The sequence below is a fragment of the Cibotium barometz genome, chromosome 30 (assembly GCF_041138505.1).
Source record: "Cibotium barometz isolate CiBa-2024 chromosome 30, ASM4113850v1, whole genome shotgun sequence".
Classification (NCBI taxonomy): Eukaryota; Viridiplantae; Streptophyta; class Polypodiopsida; order Cyatheales; family Cibotiaceae; genus Cibotium; species Cibotium barometz.
Genome location: NC_141075.1, coordinates 37,483,885 through 37,504,993, shown reverse-complemented (window position 1 = coordinate 37,504,993; position 21,109 = coordinate 37,483,885). Strand labels below are relative to the sequence as shown.

Sequence of the window (21,109 nt, the reverse complement as noted above, 5' to 3'; positions counted from 1 at the left end):
TCATTAAAACTTATTGATTGTCCACAAGAGCCCCCACTATTGTTTATTCATATATGGAAAGATATTATTATAATCATGATAAGATCATTCACATATGCAAATATTAATGAAAAGGCTAGTTACAAGGTCTTGATATACACATTCGTCATGTGATTCTTGCCCAGTGGAGCCAGATGAAGCCCCATCACACAAATCTATAACCTCAAGCAAGAGAAGAGTGAAACAATGCGAGACTTTATTCACCTATAGGGAGATAATATTATAATCATAATAAGGTCATTCACCTATGCAAACAACAATTTAGAACATGGCATCCATGACATAAAAAGGCCAGCTATGCTGTCTTAAGACAAACATTCATCATGGGATTCTCACCCAGTGGTACCAAATGGAGACCCATCGCATAGATCGATAACCTTCGAGGGTAAAACAATGCGGGACATGAGATGTAGCTCCCACGAGAGACTAGATGACTTATCGTTCATTGATTGATTTATGATTGGTCTCAAGAGCAAGATGATGCTTCATGACCATCTCTATAGGTCTAGACACATCATCTTTGATGGGTGTTGCTGTGAGGCAATAGACCTAGTAGACAATCTCCAAGAAAAGGATGTAGAAATCGTCCACCTCGATCCATGATGACACGAAACCATATCCACCTATATTATTGCTCGATTTATGATCTGTCTCAAGAGCTTATTTATCGATTTATGATTGGTCTCAAGAGCAAGAGGCTTCATGACCATATTTACAAGTCTACACAATACATCTTTGATGAGTGTTATAGTGAGGCAATGGACCTCGTAGACAACCTCCAAGATAAGGATGTAGAAGTCCTCCACCTCGAACTAAGATGACACAAAACCTTACCCACCTGTGGATAAGCATACCTCACCTCAATAGGTCAACAAGATCCATTACCCCTAAATATGATAAGGATTAAAGAGATTGTGCTAATACTTTTTATTTAAAAAAAGCACAAGCATGAATGAATATAATTCTTGTCTCTCTCTAACTGATAATCTTACTATATACAAAAGTAAGAATAATTTTTTGGTCATAATTAAAAAAGGTCGTGAGTTATTCAATCATAATGTAGGTAACCATGATACAATGTAGTGGTTTTGCTAGTGTCAATAGGCATAAAACAATGGCCTAGTGATAAGTGCACCACTTGTTGTGCAACTAATTACTGCAAATGTAGCCCGAGCCATGCCAACCCAATGCAATGAGGCATTCTAAGGGTTCTAGAAGTATCCCTACCTCGACCAGTCATAGTTGCTAGCTCCACTCCTATGAAAAAGGTGGCTAGAAGATGTAATACCCAATGCAATGTGGCATTCTAAGGGTTCTAGAAGTATCCCTACCTCCACTAGTCATAGTTGGCCAACTCCAGCCCTATAAACTAGGTGGCTATTAGAAGAGATGTAATACGAAGAGGTAACAAACTATAAGTACCATAACATTCTTAAGACAAAGATATTACGTTATTCTTTGGTAGCAGGGGGTGCACAATCAAAGGAAAGGGACATTAATAGCATGGCAAGGTGGCAACCACTATTGTGCTAACATTTCCAAGGGTTTTTTAGAGTGGAAAAATGCCTTGCCAAGCACATGCTCACCACTCTAACTCCAAATGTATCTCCCTTAAACCCATGGATGCGAAAATGGCCACCTCTACAAGGGCTTTTTAGAGTGGAAAAATGCCTTGCCAAGCACATGCTCACCACTCTTAAAAGCCTTGCCAAGCACATGCTCACCACTCCAAATGTATCTAACCCATGGATGCAAAAGTGGCCACCTCTACAAGTACAACACCCAACATGTAGTGCCGCACCCAATTTAATGCCAAAATGACTAAGCTTGAACTTACATTATACATAGCGTCTAGCATGTGTACATTATGACCATACCTTTGAATGTGGTCACAAGGCTGCATCTAAGAGAAGGGTAGCTGCACAAACAACGAGTGAAAACTTTTGACTTTGAAAGAAGCAAAAGCTCAAGGACCAGCTTAGGGTTCAACCTAAATCGAAGCAAAGTGCACTGAAGTACCTACAGTCAAGAAGCCTAGCAGGAATGCCGAGAGGCAAAGAGCAAGGCACATATGCAAAGGCATCAAAGTCACACATAGAGCTAGGGAAGACAGAAAACGAGTTAATAACCTTGCTTTTAGGACTATTTTGCCTGGAAGTATACAAACATGAAGGAACTAACCCCATAAGGGGTCAAACACATGATTCCTATCATGGAGAGAGCATGACCCATAAAGCAGTGATCATATCCAATCAATCTCAAATACTCATTATCAAAGATAATGTGCAAAAGTTAACAACATAAAATTCACATATAAAATTGAACACACTAAGTGGGTCTCACCAATTGGGATCATCCCCAAAAAGAATAGAACAGGGTGTATATACTTACAAGGTCATGCCATTTAGCCTATGTAATGCCCTTCGTAACCTTCCAATGCCTAATGAGCATTATGTGCAATGACTACCTTCAAGAGTTTCTTGATAGTTCCTTGATGATCTATGCACAATTTAAAGTTTGAAATATCACCTAGCATGTTTGTGTAAGGTGTCTAGGAGGCTACAGCCAGCATGTTACCTCCATCAGAGCATCACAATTGTCAAATCACCCTCCTCCCACTAGCACATGAGCACCATGATGACAAATTTACATCTATTATCTTCACTTTAATACTCAAGGGTAATGTACCTATCTTTGCTATCAAGAATAGCAGATTTCCATTTTTTATAAAAGGGCCATCTGATGATGGCGAAAAGTGTACACTAGATTTTACACATGGATGAAGGGCACATGCGGAAAAACATCTGTGAATGCATTACTGAAAAGGACCAAATCATGCATATTTTAGTGCATTGCTCCTTTGGAGTCTAAAATCCCAACATTTTGTTTCAAGGTGATGCACCCTTCAAGCAAGCAAAGCATAACTGCAGACATGTTGCAAACACCAAATGCAAGAAAAGTAGAATTTGCAGACGAAGGCACATCAAACCTAGTAATGCATCAAAACAATTCTTCTACCTAAGAATTCTACCAGACAAACGCGCGGTAACAATTGCTGGCGCTTGGACACCAGAAAAACTCTAAACCTGATGGCTACTCATCTTCAACAGGTAAGAAGCCACGACTCCTTTTTTCTCTGCACATCACTTCCTTTGTGTGGTTTCTTAACCAATCATGCCATGCCTACTCAGACAATCAAATAGCAAGTAACAAGCTTACTTCCCACAGCCTGATGATGGTCTCACTTTCTATCAACTTCATATCAGCATTGCATGCAGCCCCAATCAAATGCTTGATCAATCTGCTTGCAATCCCACCAAAACAATTGCACAATTTGGTAACAGAGCTGCTGGCATGTGATGCCATCAAAATACCCCAAACAAACACCGATCCGACCTGTGATTTGAGAGCTTAATCTGTTTTATGACTAGAGTCGTCTGCTCCTAAGGTAACACTAGTATTAGCACAGCCACTACTGTAAAAGCTCAAGGTTTAACAGAACCCCCTACATCCACATTAAAGATAACATGTAAGGCACAGATGTAGCAAGGCAACTGCAGGGAACTACCACAAATTTAACAATATCCCATTCCACTGAGGGCACTCATGGCATCTTGCAAATAAGGATGGAATATGCAAATATAACACCAGCATTTTACGCTACGCACAGATGAGATCTTGTCAAACAAGACTACCAAATGATAGCCAGTGTTAACAGAACCCCCTACATTCACATTAAAGAGAACATATACGGCACAGATGTAGATCTTGTCAAACAAGACTACCAAATGATAACCAGTGTTAACAGAACCCCCTACATTCACATTAAAGACAACATATAAGGCACAGATGTAGCAAGGTGACAGCAGGGAACCACCACAAATTTACCAATATCCCATTTCAGTGAGGGCACTCATGGCATCCAGCAAATGGGACAAGTACAGTACGCACAGATGAGATCTTGCCAAACAAGACTACCAAATGATAAATGGGAGCAGGGAGGAGAGTGGAGGGGAGGGGGGGGGGGAAGATTAATTTTGAGCATGATAAGTTGAAGACCATGAAAAGAATGTAAATCAAGGACTCTGGATCTGTATTCATTAAGATCTTAACACGCCTGAAACATGAAAAACTGGAGATAGAGAATCACAAAAGGCCAAGAAGATAAGGCAGAAAAAGGTGCAACTTAATCTACCAGGTAAACAACATCGAATAGAACTTCTAAGCATTATATTAGATTCTTTTATGATGCTTGCCAAACGCTGACTTGTAAATTTGGAACCACCAAAAAGGTAGATATGGTTAGTCTTACCGATCTAAATATCCAGCAGTAGTAGTGCAAAGCCAATCTGGCTAGACCTTTCAAGCTTGGGAATCCATCTTCCCTCCCACATGCTTGCCCTCTTCATCTCCCTCCCTGGATTGTTCAAGCAACCTTCCGGCTTCCTCGTCGGCCTCAGGATCCTTCTTTTGTGCTTCCTTTGCCTTAAGCCCTTGAAGCTTGCAGTGATTGTAATAGCACACTGCCAGGAAAGCCAACCCATAACCAATCAAATTGATGGTGGTTACCCTGTCCTTGATCACTGACCATGAGAAGGCAATGAGCAGCCAGTCTTTCACCACTCCAGCAACATTCATTGTCAGGGCAGAGGTCTTGCCAATGAGAAGAAAGACAGCCAAATTGAGGGCAAAAGCACATGCTGAATTTGTTCCAAAAACCATGTAATCCAGGTTCAACGATGATGTGGCTGCAAGGGTAGGGTACTCCACAATGACCCACGGGATGGAGAGAAAGGCAAAGCAGCATGGGGCTATGTAATACAAGGATGTGATGGGGTTGAGCGTGATGCCTTTGGATGTGAGGAGAATTTGGATCAGCACAAGGCGAGTTGCTTCAAATACCACAGCACCGAGCTGCAGTATAACCCCCCATGCATTGAACAGGGCCTCACCATAGGCAGCAATGGCGACGCCAACAGAGATGGCCAGCATGTTGATCATAGTCTCTGACTTGAAGCCCTCTCTTTTCATGAGGACTCCAATGGAATAGACAGCCACAGGCATGAGGGCTTTAAGCATTTGTATAAACGAGACAGACAAGTAGATATATGCAGAATTGGAAAGCCATAGGCTAAGGGAGTAGAGGGCACCTATGGGGACGATGGATGACATGTACATCTCCTTGGACATGCCCACAGGCTCGACGAGCTTGAGCACACGGACAAGTATGAAAGCAAGGGCGGAGCAAAAGCCCATGTGGATCATGGTGAGGCTAATGGGGTAAGGCCAGTCATACATCTTCCTGTCCAGGATATACTTGTTGAAGACAATCACAGTGAAGCTCAAGAAGATCCAGATGGCAACATAGAGGTAGCTGAGCAAGATCTTTTTGATAAGGCCGGAGCTTCCTGCTTGCCCAAGACCCATGGTACCCTTCCCCATGAGAAATTGTATGTGTACGGCAAAATGTGGGGAAGAAAACCCTCTTGAGGGCTCGCTCTGTGCTGCAAATTGACCTCTCTGGAGCTCCCTCTCTGTGCTGCAAAATGTGCAGAAGAAGAAGCCTTAACGGGCTGATCTAGCACTGCCGGGTCCTGTTAATGCAGAAGACTGAGGAGAAGGGTTCACAAGAAGAGCCGTGTTTGGGAGAGAGGATTGCTATGGTTTTGACAAGCAAAGAGGAGAAGGGAAAGCCAAGAAATGGTCCAAGAGAGTGACCCTTAAGCTTGGCTAAGTCTCGACTCAAACGTTCTTGGATCCATTCATTATAAGTCAAGGTTTTGAAACTTGGAGGTGTGTGAGCATGTTTTACTTTTTGGCCTGCCTTTAGGCTTTGTAAACAGTGTTCCAAAAAAAGTAATTTCCAAAAAGTGGAAAACCATTTATAAAAGAAAATTTTGAAATGTAAAGGTTTTTGTTCTATAACTTCTCAAAATTTGCAAGTATTTGTACCTTCGAGTTTTAAATTTGAAGGTATTTTTCAAAATATGTAGCTGCAAACTACACTAAATTGTCCCCAAGGTTGTCACCTACTTTGGACTATCTACGGGAGGTCTTGGGTTTAAATCCACTTCGGGACATCAAATACTAAGGGTATGTTCCCGTGCAAGCGGGCATGTAGGCAGCCATCCACACTCCTTACGCTGTCAGTGTTCGATCGCCATGGCACTTGCTTCCACCTTCCTCTTCCGCGATCCTACGAGCGGTGACAATAGTGTGCAATGCTTGCCCTTCAAGCTCACGCTCTGGATCAGGGACAATGGTTTCCATGGACATCAAAGATTGTGACTCGACTTACGACGCCTAGTTCTACTAAAGCTGTGTAGGGTGTTCACTCCATTCAGTCAAGCGACTAACTTGTGGGGTTCGTCCCTTAGCTTGTCCACTGCCTACTATAAAGTTGCCAAGGGTGGTACCCCTTGTGGTACTCGGGTATGTGTGGTTAGTATGGTGTGTGTGTAGCCATGTGAAATTCCAATGCACAACTAGGAATGGAATAAGACCTTATGAAAACAAAAACTACACTAAACTCAAGTTTTTTTCGAACACTGTTTGTAAAAGGTAGATTTACGAGGGTTTTCCTGTGGGCATAGTTAACTGTGCTGCAAACAAGGGGGCCAGTTATTAATGCAAGCTTTCCTAAGATTGTGGCCAAGTGCACAACTTACAAGTGATTTTTCAATTGTGCTAGAATTGGCCAAGTTTTGCACTTAATGCTAATTAACTATACCTTTTGGGAAAAGCATGTAGTAAGTGGTGGTTTTTATTTAGTATTGAAAATAATTACTCTAACATACGAAACCCATATTTAGTATTATCCTGTCTCTCTCTCTCTCTCTCTCTCTCTCTCTCTCTCTCTCGTCATGATTTTACACGAGTCTTTGGGTCCCATGGACCATATTTAGCCTCTATAGACATTAATAATGTCATCATCATCATCATCCTCTCTCTCTCTCTCTCTCTCTCTCTCTCTCTCTCTCTCTCTCTCTCTCTCTCTCTCATGGACGTTAATAAAGTCATCAGCATCACCATCATCTCTCTCTCTCTCTCTCTCTCTCTCTCTCTCTCTCTCTCATGGACGTTAATAAAGTCATCATCATCACCATCATCTCTCTCTCTCATGGACGTTAATAAATTCATCATCATCATCACCATCTCTCTCTCTCTCTCTCTCTCGTCAACAAAGGCACGTACCCCTAAAGAAATTCTTTTCTTGTTTAAAAGGAGGGTATTAGCTGTATGTTTTCCAAGAGACATGCCTTTGATTAAATAATTGTTATCCTACTCTCAACTTGCCCACTATCATTTCCATCACTAGCAATCTTTCACACTTTCTCTTGGGGGGACGTTTTATACATAAGCATCTCAGGAAAGGTTAAAACCATATCAAGAAGGGCTAAACACAACTACCTAGAATGTGACTCAACACCTTTTTCTAAATGCATCAAAAAGTGTTTCATCCTAGCTAGTGAGTAATTTCTTCTTCTCTACTGTAGTAAACTAATAGTGATCATCCTTCCTCTACAAACTCATTGCTCCATCATTGTTATTCATTATTACAAACTCCTAGACATTTCTCTATACATATAAATCCTAGCTTCTACCAGAAGTTACCTCCAAACATATTATTCCTATAGAAACACATCACTATTCCTTAATATTTTTACCAATATTCCTCAATATAGTTCTCATTATAGTTCCCTATTATCTCCCTATTTCTTGTTATTCCCATCCATATACTTATAATTTTCTTGCATTTGAGGAGTGAAAGACTTGAACTAATGATGCATAGTCTTTACACTATCATATAGTGATGGAGCTACAAAAAGTTGCTAGCCCAATATGGTACCTTTTCACATCTCAAGAAGTCACAAACCTTGGTATACCCCCTTGGAAACCTATAAATAAAGGAGGTGGAGAGCTCATTTGACACACCATACCTACACGTGATAGCCTCGTAGAGCCATAAGTCTAGTTGCTCTCCCTCAATATTCAATCATTAATCATCATCAATGATGAGGTTAGTGATAATCCTCCTCTTGAAGACATGCAAGTAAAGTTAAAGTTTTAAGACAAAGACTTTTAAAGAGCATTGAAGACTAAAAGTCAAAGTTTTAAACATGAGATCTTCAAGTGAATCAAAGTTATGAATGATTCCTTTGGAATTATACCAAGGACCACACATAGGAGCTATTCCCAACCATAGTTATGAATGATTCCTTGGAGCTATTCCCACCCAAATTACAATTGGAAATGTGAATGATCATCCCGTGAATGTTCTCCCACTCCTAATCTTCAAAGGTGAGTAAAATGAAGACCACCCCAATATTCATGTGGCAAAGTTCCTCATAGCAAGAATAGCTACCCCTACGCATTAGCTACTCATATTCCCCACCATCCTAAAAGGCATGGCATTTCAATGGTATGAGAGACATAATGATGGAAGATTTGAGAACTAGGATGATTTAAATCAGGAGGATTCGTGGTGGATAGGATGAGGGATGAGTTCATAAACCTAGTACAACTAGAAGGAGAGAGGGTAGAATCTTATGGAATCAATCTTGAAGAGATGGGGAAATCACAATCTTGATGAGGGAATCCAAAAGGGAGTGTTCTTAAGAGGATTGAACCCAATGATCAAGAAGTTTGTAGAATTAGAAAGGACTTGCACTCTACAAGATTGGACCCAGTGATTAGGAAGTTTGTAGAATTAGAAAGGCATTGCAGTCTACAGGAGGTAGAACAAGAATTAGAAAGGCATTGCACTCTACAGGAGGTAGAACAACCACTCGGCTATATGATGAAGTTAAGACAAGAATCTCCCAATCAAGAGGAAGAGGAGTGTTACCCACACCTACCAATGAAACAATAACTCTTGGCCCCCCCAATCCAAAAGCCAACCTTCTTTAACATCACTTCATAGTTGGAAAACCCATCCAATCACCTGTAGCTTCATAGTAGCTACAATGGAATCAACCTTCTTGGAATCAACAACAAAGTCCTTTAACCTAACAAAGTAAAATGCCAAGGAACTCTCCTACATGCCGTCCAGTTTATGTAGTGAAATAGAGAACCCCCAGGTTTCAACCCCCAATACCCCTCAGGAGAACCCCCAAGTTTCAACCCCCAATACCCTACAAGAGAACATCAAGGATTACCTAGCAGAGAACATCAAGGATTACCTAGCAACTTCCTTATATCCCTAGTACCCCACAAGAGAACATCAAGGATTACTTAGCAACTTCCTTATCCCCAATACCCCATAGGAGAACATCAAGGATTATTAGCAATATCCTTATCCCCAGTACCCCATAGGAGAACATCAAGGATTACCTAGCAGCTTCCTTATCTAACATGAAGAAGGACCTAATGGTGGGTACGATGATGGATCAAATGATTCATGAAGTGGTAACAATGCCACTTCCTTGAACCCATCTAGACGAGTTGGAGACACACCCTAAGGGCTAACACATGGTGTGAGAAATGTCAGGAAAGCAAGACACTTAGCCACATAATATACCAGGAAGCTGACTATTCTAGGAGCCTTTTGTTCTTATTTCTTAAGAAAGAACCACGCTTAAGAAATTTGTTCTTTGAAGCAGATGCATGAAAGAAGAAAGAATGAGGAAGATCAACGGTTCAACTTTCTTAAATAAAAAATGATAACACAGGATATTGGCCCCAAGCAGTGACTCGAGAAGGTACCCTCAAAAACACCTAAGCCAAAGGAGACTCACACAATCTCGTTTCCAGGATCTTCCATGGGAAGAACCTCTCCAAATATCTCTTCCTTCCAAAGAGCATCATGTCTTTGTTCCACCCTTGAAAAACTCCCAAGTCATCAAAGTAGGAGTGGCTCCCTTTCCAAAAGGTTGGAGCAACCTATAGAGCAAGTCATCAAAGAGTATGATCTTGTCAGAGACTTGGATACTTTCCAACCCAACATCACCTTTAGGCAACTTTTCATCTTGTCTCCACGCAGGAAGAGGTTCAAAGCTCTTCTCTCTAAATGAAGAGGTTTTAGATCAAGAATGACCTCACCTCCAGAGAACCCTTCCAAGATGGACAAGAGGTTTAAAGCTCTTCTCTCCAAACAGAGAGGTTTGAGACCAACCATGACCTCACCTCCAGAGAAACCTTCCAAGATGGACGAGTACTTTAAATATCTTCTCTCCAAATGGAGATGATTGAGACCAAACCTGACCTCACCTCCTGAGAGGAAGTTCGTGAAGTTGATGCCTTCATTGACCTAGACCCTGTAAAAGTGGGAGTATGGATTGAAGGATGTTACATTCCAAATGCCTTGGTGGATGGAGGGTCAGCAGTGGACATAATGATAGATAAGACAATAAAGGATTAAGGTTTGGAAGGATCATAGCAACAAACCAATTAGCTTATTCGAATGGCCGACCAAAGCATAATAAAACCCTTAAGTATCCTACCCAATGTGAAAACACCATGGCATGAAAGGATTATTAGCTTGTGTATTTCGTGGTTCATCCAATATCATATGGAACTTCCAATCCTCTCTTTTTTGGAAGACTGTGTCTATGCCAAGCAAGAGGAAGGACAGATCGGTATAAAGGCACTCATATGGTACTTCCTATCCTCTCTTTTTTGGAAGACCGTGGCTGGCTATTCTGAGAAAGAGGAAGGACAAATTGGTATAAAGGCACTCTTACCATTAGAAAAGGAATAGAAAGAGTGATCTTAAGACTCTATAGAGGAAACCTTGGAATATTCAACATGTCACCCCAAGTGACACCTCCAATGAAGATCAAAGAGTGAAGTGGATGCTGTCGAAATTCCATTCACAAGTGAGATGGTCTCTTATTGGATTCAGAGATTCAAGGTAACTCCACCTTCCTAGGGGGGTACCTTGCCCCCATAGGAAATAATGAAACCTTTGAAGTAGCATCAAGCCAGGACATTGAGGAGTGGATGAATCCCAAATTCTCTTATGTCACTGAAAGTGATTCCTCCTCTTTTACCATAAGTGAGAAAGATATAATAACTCCGCAAGAAGGACATATTCAGGAAGAACTTTCCCCCAACTTTAAATCAAGAGAACCATCCACCAAAGGATAAGAAGTGGAAGAAGAAGAAGTGAAAGATCTAGAAGAAGAACAAGACTCAATGTGGAAGAAACATGCCCTCCTCCTAAGGAGCATAAACTAAAACCATCACCTATTAAAGGTACCTTCATCGAAGAGCTAACTTTAAAGGCCAAAGATGGGCAAGAAAGAATTCTCAAGGTGGGTAAACCTCTAACTCAAGAAGAAACACAGGGGTTTAAGGAAGTCTTAGAAAGAGACTTGGATGTGTTTGCTTGGTCATATGGAGATCTGAAAGGAATATCCTTAGACATATGTCAACACCATATTGACTTAGAGGCAGATACCAAGCCAGTAAGGTAGAGACAAAGAGACTTGGATGTGTTTGCTTGGTCATATGGAGATCTGAAAGGAATATCCTTAGACATTTGTCAACACCATATTGACTTAGAGGCAGATACCAAGCTAGTAAGGTAGAGACAAAGAAGGATGAACCCTAATTACTATACCTTAGTCAAACCCAAACTCCTTAAACTACTAGACAAGTTTCATATATCTAGTGGGTGGGTTGCACCTATTGCGGTAGTACCAAAAAAGAATAGGAAGTTAAGAATATATGAGTTTTTAGTTTTGGTATTTGTGTATTTTATGTTCTAGTTAGTTCATTGTCAATGCATCATAGATCTGACATGTTTTTGCAAAATACCTTTTATAAATTTGGTGCTTGACATGATGAATTATTCCTAAAGTGATTCCCCATTCAAATATATGAGTGGTGTTTTTCTAAATCCAATACATGCAAGGCATTTTTTCAAACAACACATGTACTATAGGGAAGGTTATAGGGAGTTTGAAATATGGTGCAAATTATAGTGAGGGTTATGGAATATATTGGATATTATAGTGAGCTTATGAGGAAATATTTGTGAATGTAGGATTGTGAATATAGTGATGACTATTTTCTCGCTATAGTGATGACTGTAGTGAGAAAATAATGAAATGATAGTGTAGAATAGTCTATGGTACTTAGATTTTTGAGATTATTTTGATTCTATTGGAATACAAAAAGTATATTTTTATAGACATGTTTTAGAGGAAATTATGTTTTTCATGGCAATAAAACAAAAGAAAAGGGGTGTGTAATTATGTGTATTTATGGCATTAACATGCCTTCAAGGAAAAGTGTGAAAGAACATATCTTGGTGGGATCATCAATCCTCCCCATGGCCTTGCAAATCTGATTTTATTTTGGGAATGGCATGAATGATTAACATTTTATCATAATGGTTTTTATAATGTATAACAATAATTTAATAGTATTTTTTTAAGTTTTCTTAAAAAGCTATAAGTTGATTATAATTGTCTTTTGGGAATGCTATAAACAACCAATGAATAATTTGTTGTAAATGGTTATGTAATACGGAGTGGTACTTAATTATTTTTATTTTGAAGTTATCTTAAAATGTTGCAAGATTTTATTATCTTTACTAAATTAACATAATCAATTATGGAAGCAAGGGTGCTTAGATAGAGCGACTTTTTATCATCATGACTTTAAGAATTTTGCACATTTAATAGTTGTTGCATGGGTAATAACCTATCATAAATAATTTATCATCTCTTCCTAGCACATCACTAGGTGTATCTAATTGGGACATTTCCTTTGTAAAAAGTCTACATTTCTATACTTTTGGCAGTAATAAACTTGCATATGTAAAGGATAGTGGTTTCTAAAAATCCTCTCAAAAAATCTTACCATGTTTAACTTTGTGATAGAAAATCTTGCAAGGAAATGATCGCCAAAAAATTAAACCCTATAAAATTACATGGTCTCACTTTGCCAAAAATGCCTAGAATTTTGCCCAAGTTGTTGTCCTTGCTGCCCTTGGGGTTTCTTTTGCACTATGATACTTGGGTTTTATACTTTCCAAGTTCCTAAAAAATATTCCTTCTTCTTAGATGGGTTTAGTGGGTACAACCAAGCCCCAATAGTTGAAGAAGATAGAGAGAAGACTACCTTAAGCACTGAATGGGGCACTTATGCTTACAAGGTGATGCCTTTTGGCTTATACAATGCTCTAGCTTCCAAATAGTAATGATGGCTCCCTTCCAAACCTTTCTCCATCACATCATTGAAGTTTACTTGGGTGATTTTTACATCTTTGATAAGAAAAATACTTGCAAAACAACAATTCTTTGATAAGTTTAGGGAGTATGGGATTTCTCTTAACCCAGAGAAGTGTGTTTTTGGAGAATCCTTGATAATCCTTTTAAGCCATGTGGCCTCTAATCAAGGTATAGTAAATGTCCTAGCTAAGGTGGAGAAGATAACAAGTTCCAACCTCAGTAGCTTAGAGGTTTCCTGGGCCACATGGATTATTATAGGAGATTTATAGAACGAAGGCCAATCCTCTTCATAAGTTTCTAAGAAAGGAATCCCAGTATTGGCGGACACCTAAATGCAAAAAAGCTTTCTTGGAACTTAAAGAATGCATAGCAAAGGCACCTATCCTTGTACCTCGAAATTGGACTAAGGAATTCCAGGTACATACAAATGCATCCATTGAAGGACTAGGAGTAGTCCTCTGTCAGCTGGCACTTTCCAAGGTATATCAACCTATCTTTTATGCCAATAGAGTTTATGACCGCAAATTGAATTACACCATTATTGAGCTGGAGTGCTACCATTACCTTCTCGCCATGCACTTCAAGTTCCTTGTGGATCATGATGCATTTCAAGTTCCTTGTGGATCATGAAGCCTTAACCTTTCTTCTCAATAAACCAAATGTCAAGGGCTGTGCAATGAGATGGATAGTCTTGTTTCAAGAGTTTGACTTTGAAATGGTCACAAAGCCAGCAAAAAATGCTCATGTTCTTGTCGACCACTTATCTCGAATTCCCCAAGATGATGAAGAGGATATTATGAATCCACTCTCTTTTTGGTAGCAACCAACATCCCATGGTATGCCATTATTGCTAACTTGCTACCTAACAATTCCCCAAGTAGCTACAATGACAAATCCCTTCCCACTACCATTTACAAGTTCCCTACTATGGATGTAGTAGTGGGTCATGAGATGTACTCTTTTCTTGATGCATTCCAAGCGTACCTCCAAACCAAGTGAGCACGAATATCACTCAAGAAACATAATAAGCCTTACAACGTTCTTGTCCTTGGAAGTTTGAGTTTTAATAAGTTCTCTTTTACAAGGAAATTCTCAACTTTGAAGAGACTTATCCAATTGGATGACTGGGAATTTGACACTTAAACCTAAAGAGGAGGAGACGAGTCGTGCCACATTGAACACCCTCCCTTCATATCCAAAATGAAGGGAAAACCAAAAGTGCCCATGAACAAGCTGGGACACTATTTTGAAATTTGCAGTCTTCACAAGTATCTCCATCCAGGTCCAAAGTTTCCAAAAAGAGAGGGCTTTCCAAATCTCCTATAGCAGTTACAAAATCATCTAAGAAAGTGAAGGAAACAAGCCAACTCTCTCCAACAAAGCCTACTAGGTCCTCAATACTTTCCCTTAGTGCACTAGATACCCAATCAAAGTCTAGTGTATCCAAAGCACGTGGAAGGATTACAAAGTCTCCTATAGCATCAAAAAAGTTTAAGTCATCACCCAAGGCTTCTGGTCTTTCTGAGATAGTAGAGCTGTCTCCTACAGAGAGAATGTTGGATTTTCTTATTGAAAGTGGAATTGAGACCTCTTTCTTTCCAGTTGCTAAGGATATTTTTAAAAGCGATGAAATAAATGATGTGTTTTACCCATTGTTTATAAAGGAACAACAATCTCGACAATCTTGGATGGTGGTGCTAATCACCAAGGATTGCTAGGAGGCCTGGGGAACTCCACCACTCGTAGGCACAAGCCTCGTGGTTAAGCTCAAAGCCTCGTGGTTAAGCTCACCGATGGGAATCCTCGAAATTCATCTCGTGGAAGGCATTCGTCATCCTCTGCCTTCTGGATCCACTCTTCCACGTAAAGAACTAAGATGTGCCTGCCACCACAGCATTCAGGATCCGACCACTAAAAGCACCGAACCAGAGGTCAGCGGCGGCAACGCCTGCACTAGTTGTGATCAGAACTTGCCTAGAGGCTAAAAGGCATCTAACATTCTGGAAGACGACAACCTTGTGGGTTCGAGTCCTCGGATTGGAAATCCGACCCACTGAGTGTGCTAAGTGTTAGCCGTAGGCTAGCCTGAGCGCAGGGGCACCGCCAGCAGGCAACCAGACAACCAAATGTCAGAGCCAACCAAATGGTAGCTAGAGTACTTTATTACAAGAATGACGCTTCCTTAACACCCAACCTGCGCATCTTATCACAATACTGGTAGAGACTACAAGCAGGCAGTATAAAACGATGGATCCTAAGATTTGTAAAGGTTCGCTATCGATTGTATCATTTTACTTTTTGGGTTAATGTAAGCAATACCGCTTTGGGCATCCTTGATAACGGAAAAATTAAGACCTTTGAGCTATAAGCTTCCACCACATATTTGTGGTGATGAAGAGGTCATACACCATTATTCTTGGAAGGCCTTACATTAGAGATGCAAGGATGGTTCACAATTGGGAAACCAATCACATTTACATATGCAAAGGTGGTTGTTCACAATTCGAAAACCAATCACTTTTACACAAGCATTAAATGCTTATGCCCATATTTTCTTTATCTCCCCAACGTTCATGACATAGAGCTTATCTAATTTGCATAACTCGTTCTACCTTGTAAAGGCCCATTTAGAAGCAACCATGGTTGAGCACTGCTGTACTTGGCTCCCAAGTTTTGACACCACACAAGGCCATGTGACATGGATAGTCATGCAATCTTTGTTAAGGTCTAGCTCATGGAAAGATGGGTAGCATACATCGTTGGGCTAGTGCTTAATACAAAGAACATGTTCAAGTATATACTACATTCAAGGGCCATAAGGCCTATACTATCCCAAATGAGGTCAAGAAGCCTACCAATGCAACTTTAGGCATTTTATGGAGAATATTTTTGGTTGTATGAGCCTACCCCGTATTTTGGAGGTTGACCAAAATACCCAACTTGGCTACTAGAGGACCTATTTAACAACCCTGCATTTCGGAGGTTAACCAAAATACCCACCTTGACCACTTGGGGGCCTATATAAGGACCCCTTATTCCCTGATTTGCCCTCCATATCTACAAGTTCAACAAAACCATCATTTTGCTGCTGCTTTTTTAAATCTCCTTGTTAATGTGTAACCTTTCTTTCAATCCATCTTTTAAATGCATGCTTTTGTATTGTGTTTACAACCAAAAAACATTGATAATGCAAGCCACTTGTTGAATAAACTGAGCCATAAATGAACATCAACACAAATATGTATTGTATGGCAACTCCTTTTTTTTCCCCACAATTTTTGATGGAAACAATGTACACAAGCTGGCCACACCAATAAGGGATTCCAACGAGCACGTTTAACACATAAGATCACAAGCGAGCACAAATGACTAACGTTTGAAGTAAATGCAGACATAGTAGGCGGAGAGACCATGTATCTTATATCTCCATAAGGAGCAATTATCAATCACAGGTGTGATGGTACAATTAAACTGCTCTCTATGAGCACAACACAATCACCCACTACTAACGAACTTGACCTTGTCCCTGTTTATGAAATCTGCAAGCAATTGTTACCAACTCTCACACGTAGAGTTGATACACGTAATTTGGATCATTTAGATGTGATCCTTACATGAAATTTATGTCTAATTGCATGTGTATTCACTTGCTTTTGTACAATAGAAATTCCTCTTCCTTTTTAGTCCTTTTTTATCTTTTTGCAAGTGACAGGTAACTATTGAGATATTCCTTGTATGAATCCTTCTTGTCACCATTTTGAAGGAGAATGAGACTTTCTTATTACAGTCATGGGCTGCTTTTCTCACTGGCATATCTGGAACACATGGAAGTATACTCTTGAAGGTGCACTTTCCTCCATTCCTGTAAAGATAAACGTGTTGATGTAAGTCCTGGATAATAACAAAACCATCTCTCTCTCTCTCTCTCCATGATGCCACACGGTCTGTGGGACCGCAGATTGATTGCACACCCATTGCACAGCTGTTGGCTGTTGGAGTTGCCAAGGCAAGCTATGGTCAGAGACATACAAAGGAATTTTACACAGACACGAGAGTGAGAGAGGGGACTACTAATAGTTACTTGATATGTTAGGCCTCAACATTGCAGCAATAGATATACACATCTGATGGAGTTCAAGGTTTAGGGGCTGTTGCCATGTTCTTCATATCGCTTGAAGTTTGTGTCTCTAGTGAAGAGGGAGCCGAAGCACAGTACGTGTGGGTGAAATAGAGGAGAATCTCAGCCAGTATTTGTAGTCATGCGTAATTTCCAACCCAATGGATCATCTTATATGAGTCAAGCACACTACATGAGGACGTTATAGATTTTTCACTAAGGGATGTCCTTCAACATTCTCTGATAAGTGGATAGAATAAGTGTGCCACGTGTCTTCTAGTGTGTATACACACACCATTGATATCTATAGCATGCTAGACAGTGACTGCATAGTGAGCTGCATATGACTAGGATTAGCTTTTCATTTCAGTTTTTCTTTCCATGATACTCAGGACCTGGACCTGTATACAGATTTGTCTCATAGGCCAATTTGGCCTTCCGTAGACGTTATATATCGTTTCTTTTCTTTTCTTTTCTTTTCTCTCTCTCTCTCTCTCTCTCTCTCTCTACACACACACACACACACACACACACACACACACACACATCATGGATATCCTCCATCCACCATAGCCTTTTAGCAAACCTTAATACCATCAAATGGTATCAGAGCCTGCTATCTCAGCCACCACCATCGCCCTCTACCTCTACCCATGCTCCCACCTCCTTTGCTGCAGCCACCATCACCTGCTACCTCACGTCTCTAGCGAAGCAGTTACTTGGTGGCAATAGGCTACATGTAGACCCAACCACAAGGGCTCCTCAATATGTGTGGAACACCTTCATTTGCGACCTCAAAAAAGGTTTCTTCCTCCCCAATACATGACCAACCTTGAGGATGAGTTCTACAGACTCCCAAAATGGGTCTCCAATATTGACATACTCTAACAAAGTTATCCTATTAGTAGCAATTGGGGATATTTGAGGAGGATAAATTGAAATAGTTCAATAGGGGGTTGGATACAAACATTAGGTTCATCGTATGTAGTTTTGCACCACAATCATATGATAGGGCTCTTACGCTCGCTTGGAATCAGGAAATAATGTTGAACGGAGGTAAGTCCAAGGAGATCCAGGCTAGCTCCAAACCCCAAGAGGAATTATCTACCACCCAACAGTCATCATCCCATTCGGGGAAGGGAGCTCACAATAGCAAGGATACAAAGAAAGATTCCCAAAGCACCTAAGGAGGCAAGAAAACACCCGAGGAAAAGGCCAAGGAGGGCTTTATTGGTGGATATCTCCAACCAAATGAGCAAACGCAGTACAAGGGGGAGAATCCAAGGTTTCTTTTGCCACACTGTGGGGCATGGTAAGCAAGATTGTACCAAGTGGCATGCTACACAAGCTTGCAAGATGGTATTTGACGATAAGCAAGAGGGTGATGTTGAGGGGCAAAAGAAAGCCCTCGTTCGTGCCTATGACATGGTGAAGGGACAACAATTCATTGTCCTCTTCGATATGGGCAGCTCTAAGGATGCCTTTTCTCCTCAGTTGGCTAAAAAGATGAGTTGTACACTTGTACCCCATTGTCTGGACGTAGACGAGTTCACATCCAGTCTTTGCACTCACATTTCCCATTAGGATTAGCACTTTGGATTCAAAGTTCAATAGGCCACATTTCAGAAGGACTTCATCGTCTCACTTGTTTTAGGGTGTGTTGGATCTTTACGACTGACATTCCAAAAACAATATCTAGGATTGAATGTGGCCACTGAGTTTGTGGTGGTGCCATTCAGACTCCGCGAAGTTTAACAAGATGATGTCTACGGTTTTTCATAGTAAAGTGTGTGTTCATCTTTTTAGATGATATATTCATCTTTTCTACTACTACAAAGCAGCATGAGCAAGATGTTGAAAAGGTCTGGCAACTATTGAATGACATAGAGATGAATTAAGTAGTGTATGAAAAAAAGTTACTGGGGGTGATGACAACTCTTAAGCATTGGAAACCTTTCCTTTATGGGAGGGAGTACACAGTTAAGACAGATCATCAGGCACTTGAATGGCTGCAAACCATGCCTAGTGCCCAATGGAGTGATAGACAAGCCAGATGGAGTCAAATCTTCTAGCAGTTTGGAGGTATGATTGAATACATCCCTGGCAAGAATAACCCCATTGCTGATGCTCTAGGTCGCAAAGGTACCATTCAGACTCTGTAGGAGATTCTTTGGAATTCGGGACTCAGTATAGCTTGGCCCTTCAAATAGAACCAGATCACTATACCATTCAAGATGGCTGGTTGTTTTACAAGAACCGGCTATGCATACTAAGGAAAAAGTGACATATACTTCTTCACGATGCCCATGACTCTCTTGTCGGAGGTCATCGTGGCATCAACAGTACATCGGAGAAGTTAGAGCATTCATTTTATTCGCCATAAATGAGAAGGGATGTCTATCAAGATATCCAATCATGTTAGATTTGCCAAAAGGTGGTTTCTCATATACCAAGCAAACAAGGTTACTACAGCCTTTGCAGTTTCAGAAGGACCTTTCCAGGACATCGACATAGACTTTGCAGGACCTCCTCCAGCAACATTTGGATCTAGGAACAAACAATGCATGACTATTGTTGACTGATTCCAGTAAGTTTTGCATGCTCATTCCATGCAAGCAAACGGCCACAACAGAGGATATCGTTGGCTTGTTTCTTCGTCTTTGTTATTCTGTATGTGGTTTGCTAAGGACAATTATATCTAACAAGAATCCAAAGTTTATTTCACATTTCTAGAGAATATTATTCGACAAATTTGGAACCAAGTTACAGTTGTCAGCACATTCCATTCTCAAACAAATGGCCAGATAGAGATATATAATCAACTGGCATTTGATGTTGTTAAGTCGCATTGCCATGATCTGCAATCGAAGTGGAAATGTTATCTTCCTTTGGTACTCGCAATCCTACACGATGCTCACTCATCCTATATTGGTTGGACTCCTTATGAGGTAGCATTTGGCCGCCGGTTCTTGTCACTTCTTATGAGGATAGTGTCACCTTCCTTGGAGGCCAACAAGACCACATAAACATTTTCAAAAATCATTGAGTCAGTAAAGGAGCACCTCACCAAAGCTCAACAAGTTTAGACGAGATGTCAACTACAAAGAAGGGGATTGGGTGTATCTCCGGATCATGAGACCGAGATTGAAGCAAGTGGGCAAGCATTGTCCCATGCTCTTGTTTCGAAGCTTTGGCCCTTTTTTGATCTTCCAAAAGATTAGTGATGTCTCCATGAAGCTAAAGCTACCAGACAGTGGGTCTATGCATAATGTCTTCCATGTTTCTTGGTTGAAACCCTATGTTGGACCACCATTGCAAGTGGTTTCAGATGAGCGATAGCATGAGATGGTTGTGATGAAGCTGAAGTCATCAAGCCCGATAAGATTCTCCTCCACAAATGGAAGCATGATTCCGGTCACAGACAAAGACAATTCTATACGAAGTTCAAGGTCCAAGGTACTCGTTAAGCCTCATGGCTAGACGAACAATTCTTCTAGGAGTACTTACAGATATTGTCGGACTACTTGGAAGCCATGAACCTGCCACCAAGCTAAGTAGGAGGGAATGTCTCATGCACCCTCCACCCTGGTGCTATGTGACACACTAGCTCAGCATTTTATGTAACTTCATATAGTATTAAAACCCTTTTTTAGGATTATTTGTCGTATGTCATGGCCCCATTGTGAGCCCCAATCTAGGACATGTCAGGCATGAGCTATGTACGTCATTCTCCCAGCCATAGGTGTCAGGGTCAATTCCTTAACCCACTTAG

The 21,109-nt window shown here is 40.6% G+C and overlaps 2 protein-coding genes across 3 annotated transcripts in view; both read right to left on the bottom strand.

Moving 5' to 3' along the window:
* Nucleotides 1–4,111: 4,111 nt before the first annotated feature.
* LOC147621446 (putative sugar phosphate/phosphate translocator At5g25400) lies at nucleotides 4,112–5,834 on the bottom strand. Its single transcript, XM_086824182.1, has one exon. It carries the CDS (start codon nucleotides 5,479–5,481, stop codon nucleotides 4,402–4,404), a length of 1,080 nt encoding a protein of 359 aa, XP_086680308.1. The 5' UTR covers nucleotides 5,482–5,834; the 3' UTR covers nucleotides 4,112–4,401.
* A 10,743-nt stretch (nucleotides 5,835–16,577) lies between these two features.
* LOC147621444 (AIG2-like (avirulence induced gene) family protein) overlaps nucleotides 16,578–21,109 on the bottom strand; it is a 139,592-nt gene continuing 135,060 nt past the window's right edge. For both annotated transcript variants that reach the window (XM_086824180.1, XM_086824181.1), the window contains one exon: nucleotides 16,578–17,082. In XM_086824180.1, the coding sequence (XP_086680306.1) occupies nucleotides 17,008–17,082 (75 nt within the window). In that variant the 3' untranslated portion in view covers nucleotides 16,578–17,007. The remainder of the gene's footprint in view (nucleotides 17,083–21,109) is intronic.

Bases quoted from the DNA above. Each gene is read 5' to 3' on its own strand.
- LOC147621446 (XM_086824182.1), bottom strand. From the start codon at position 5,481: ATGGGGAAGGGTACCATGGGTCTTGGGCAAGCAGGAAGCTCCGGCCTT.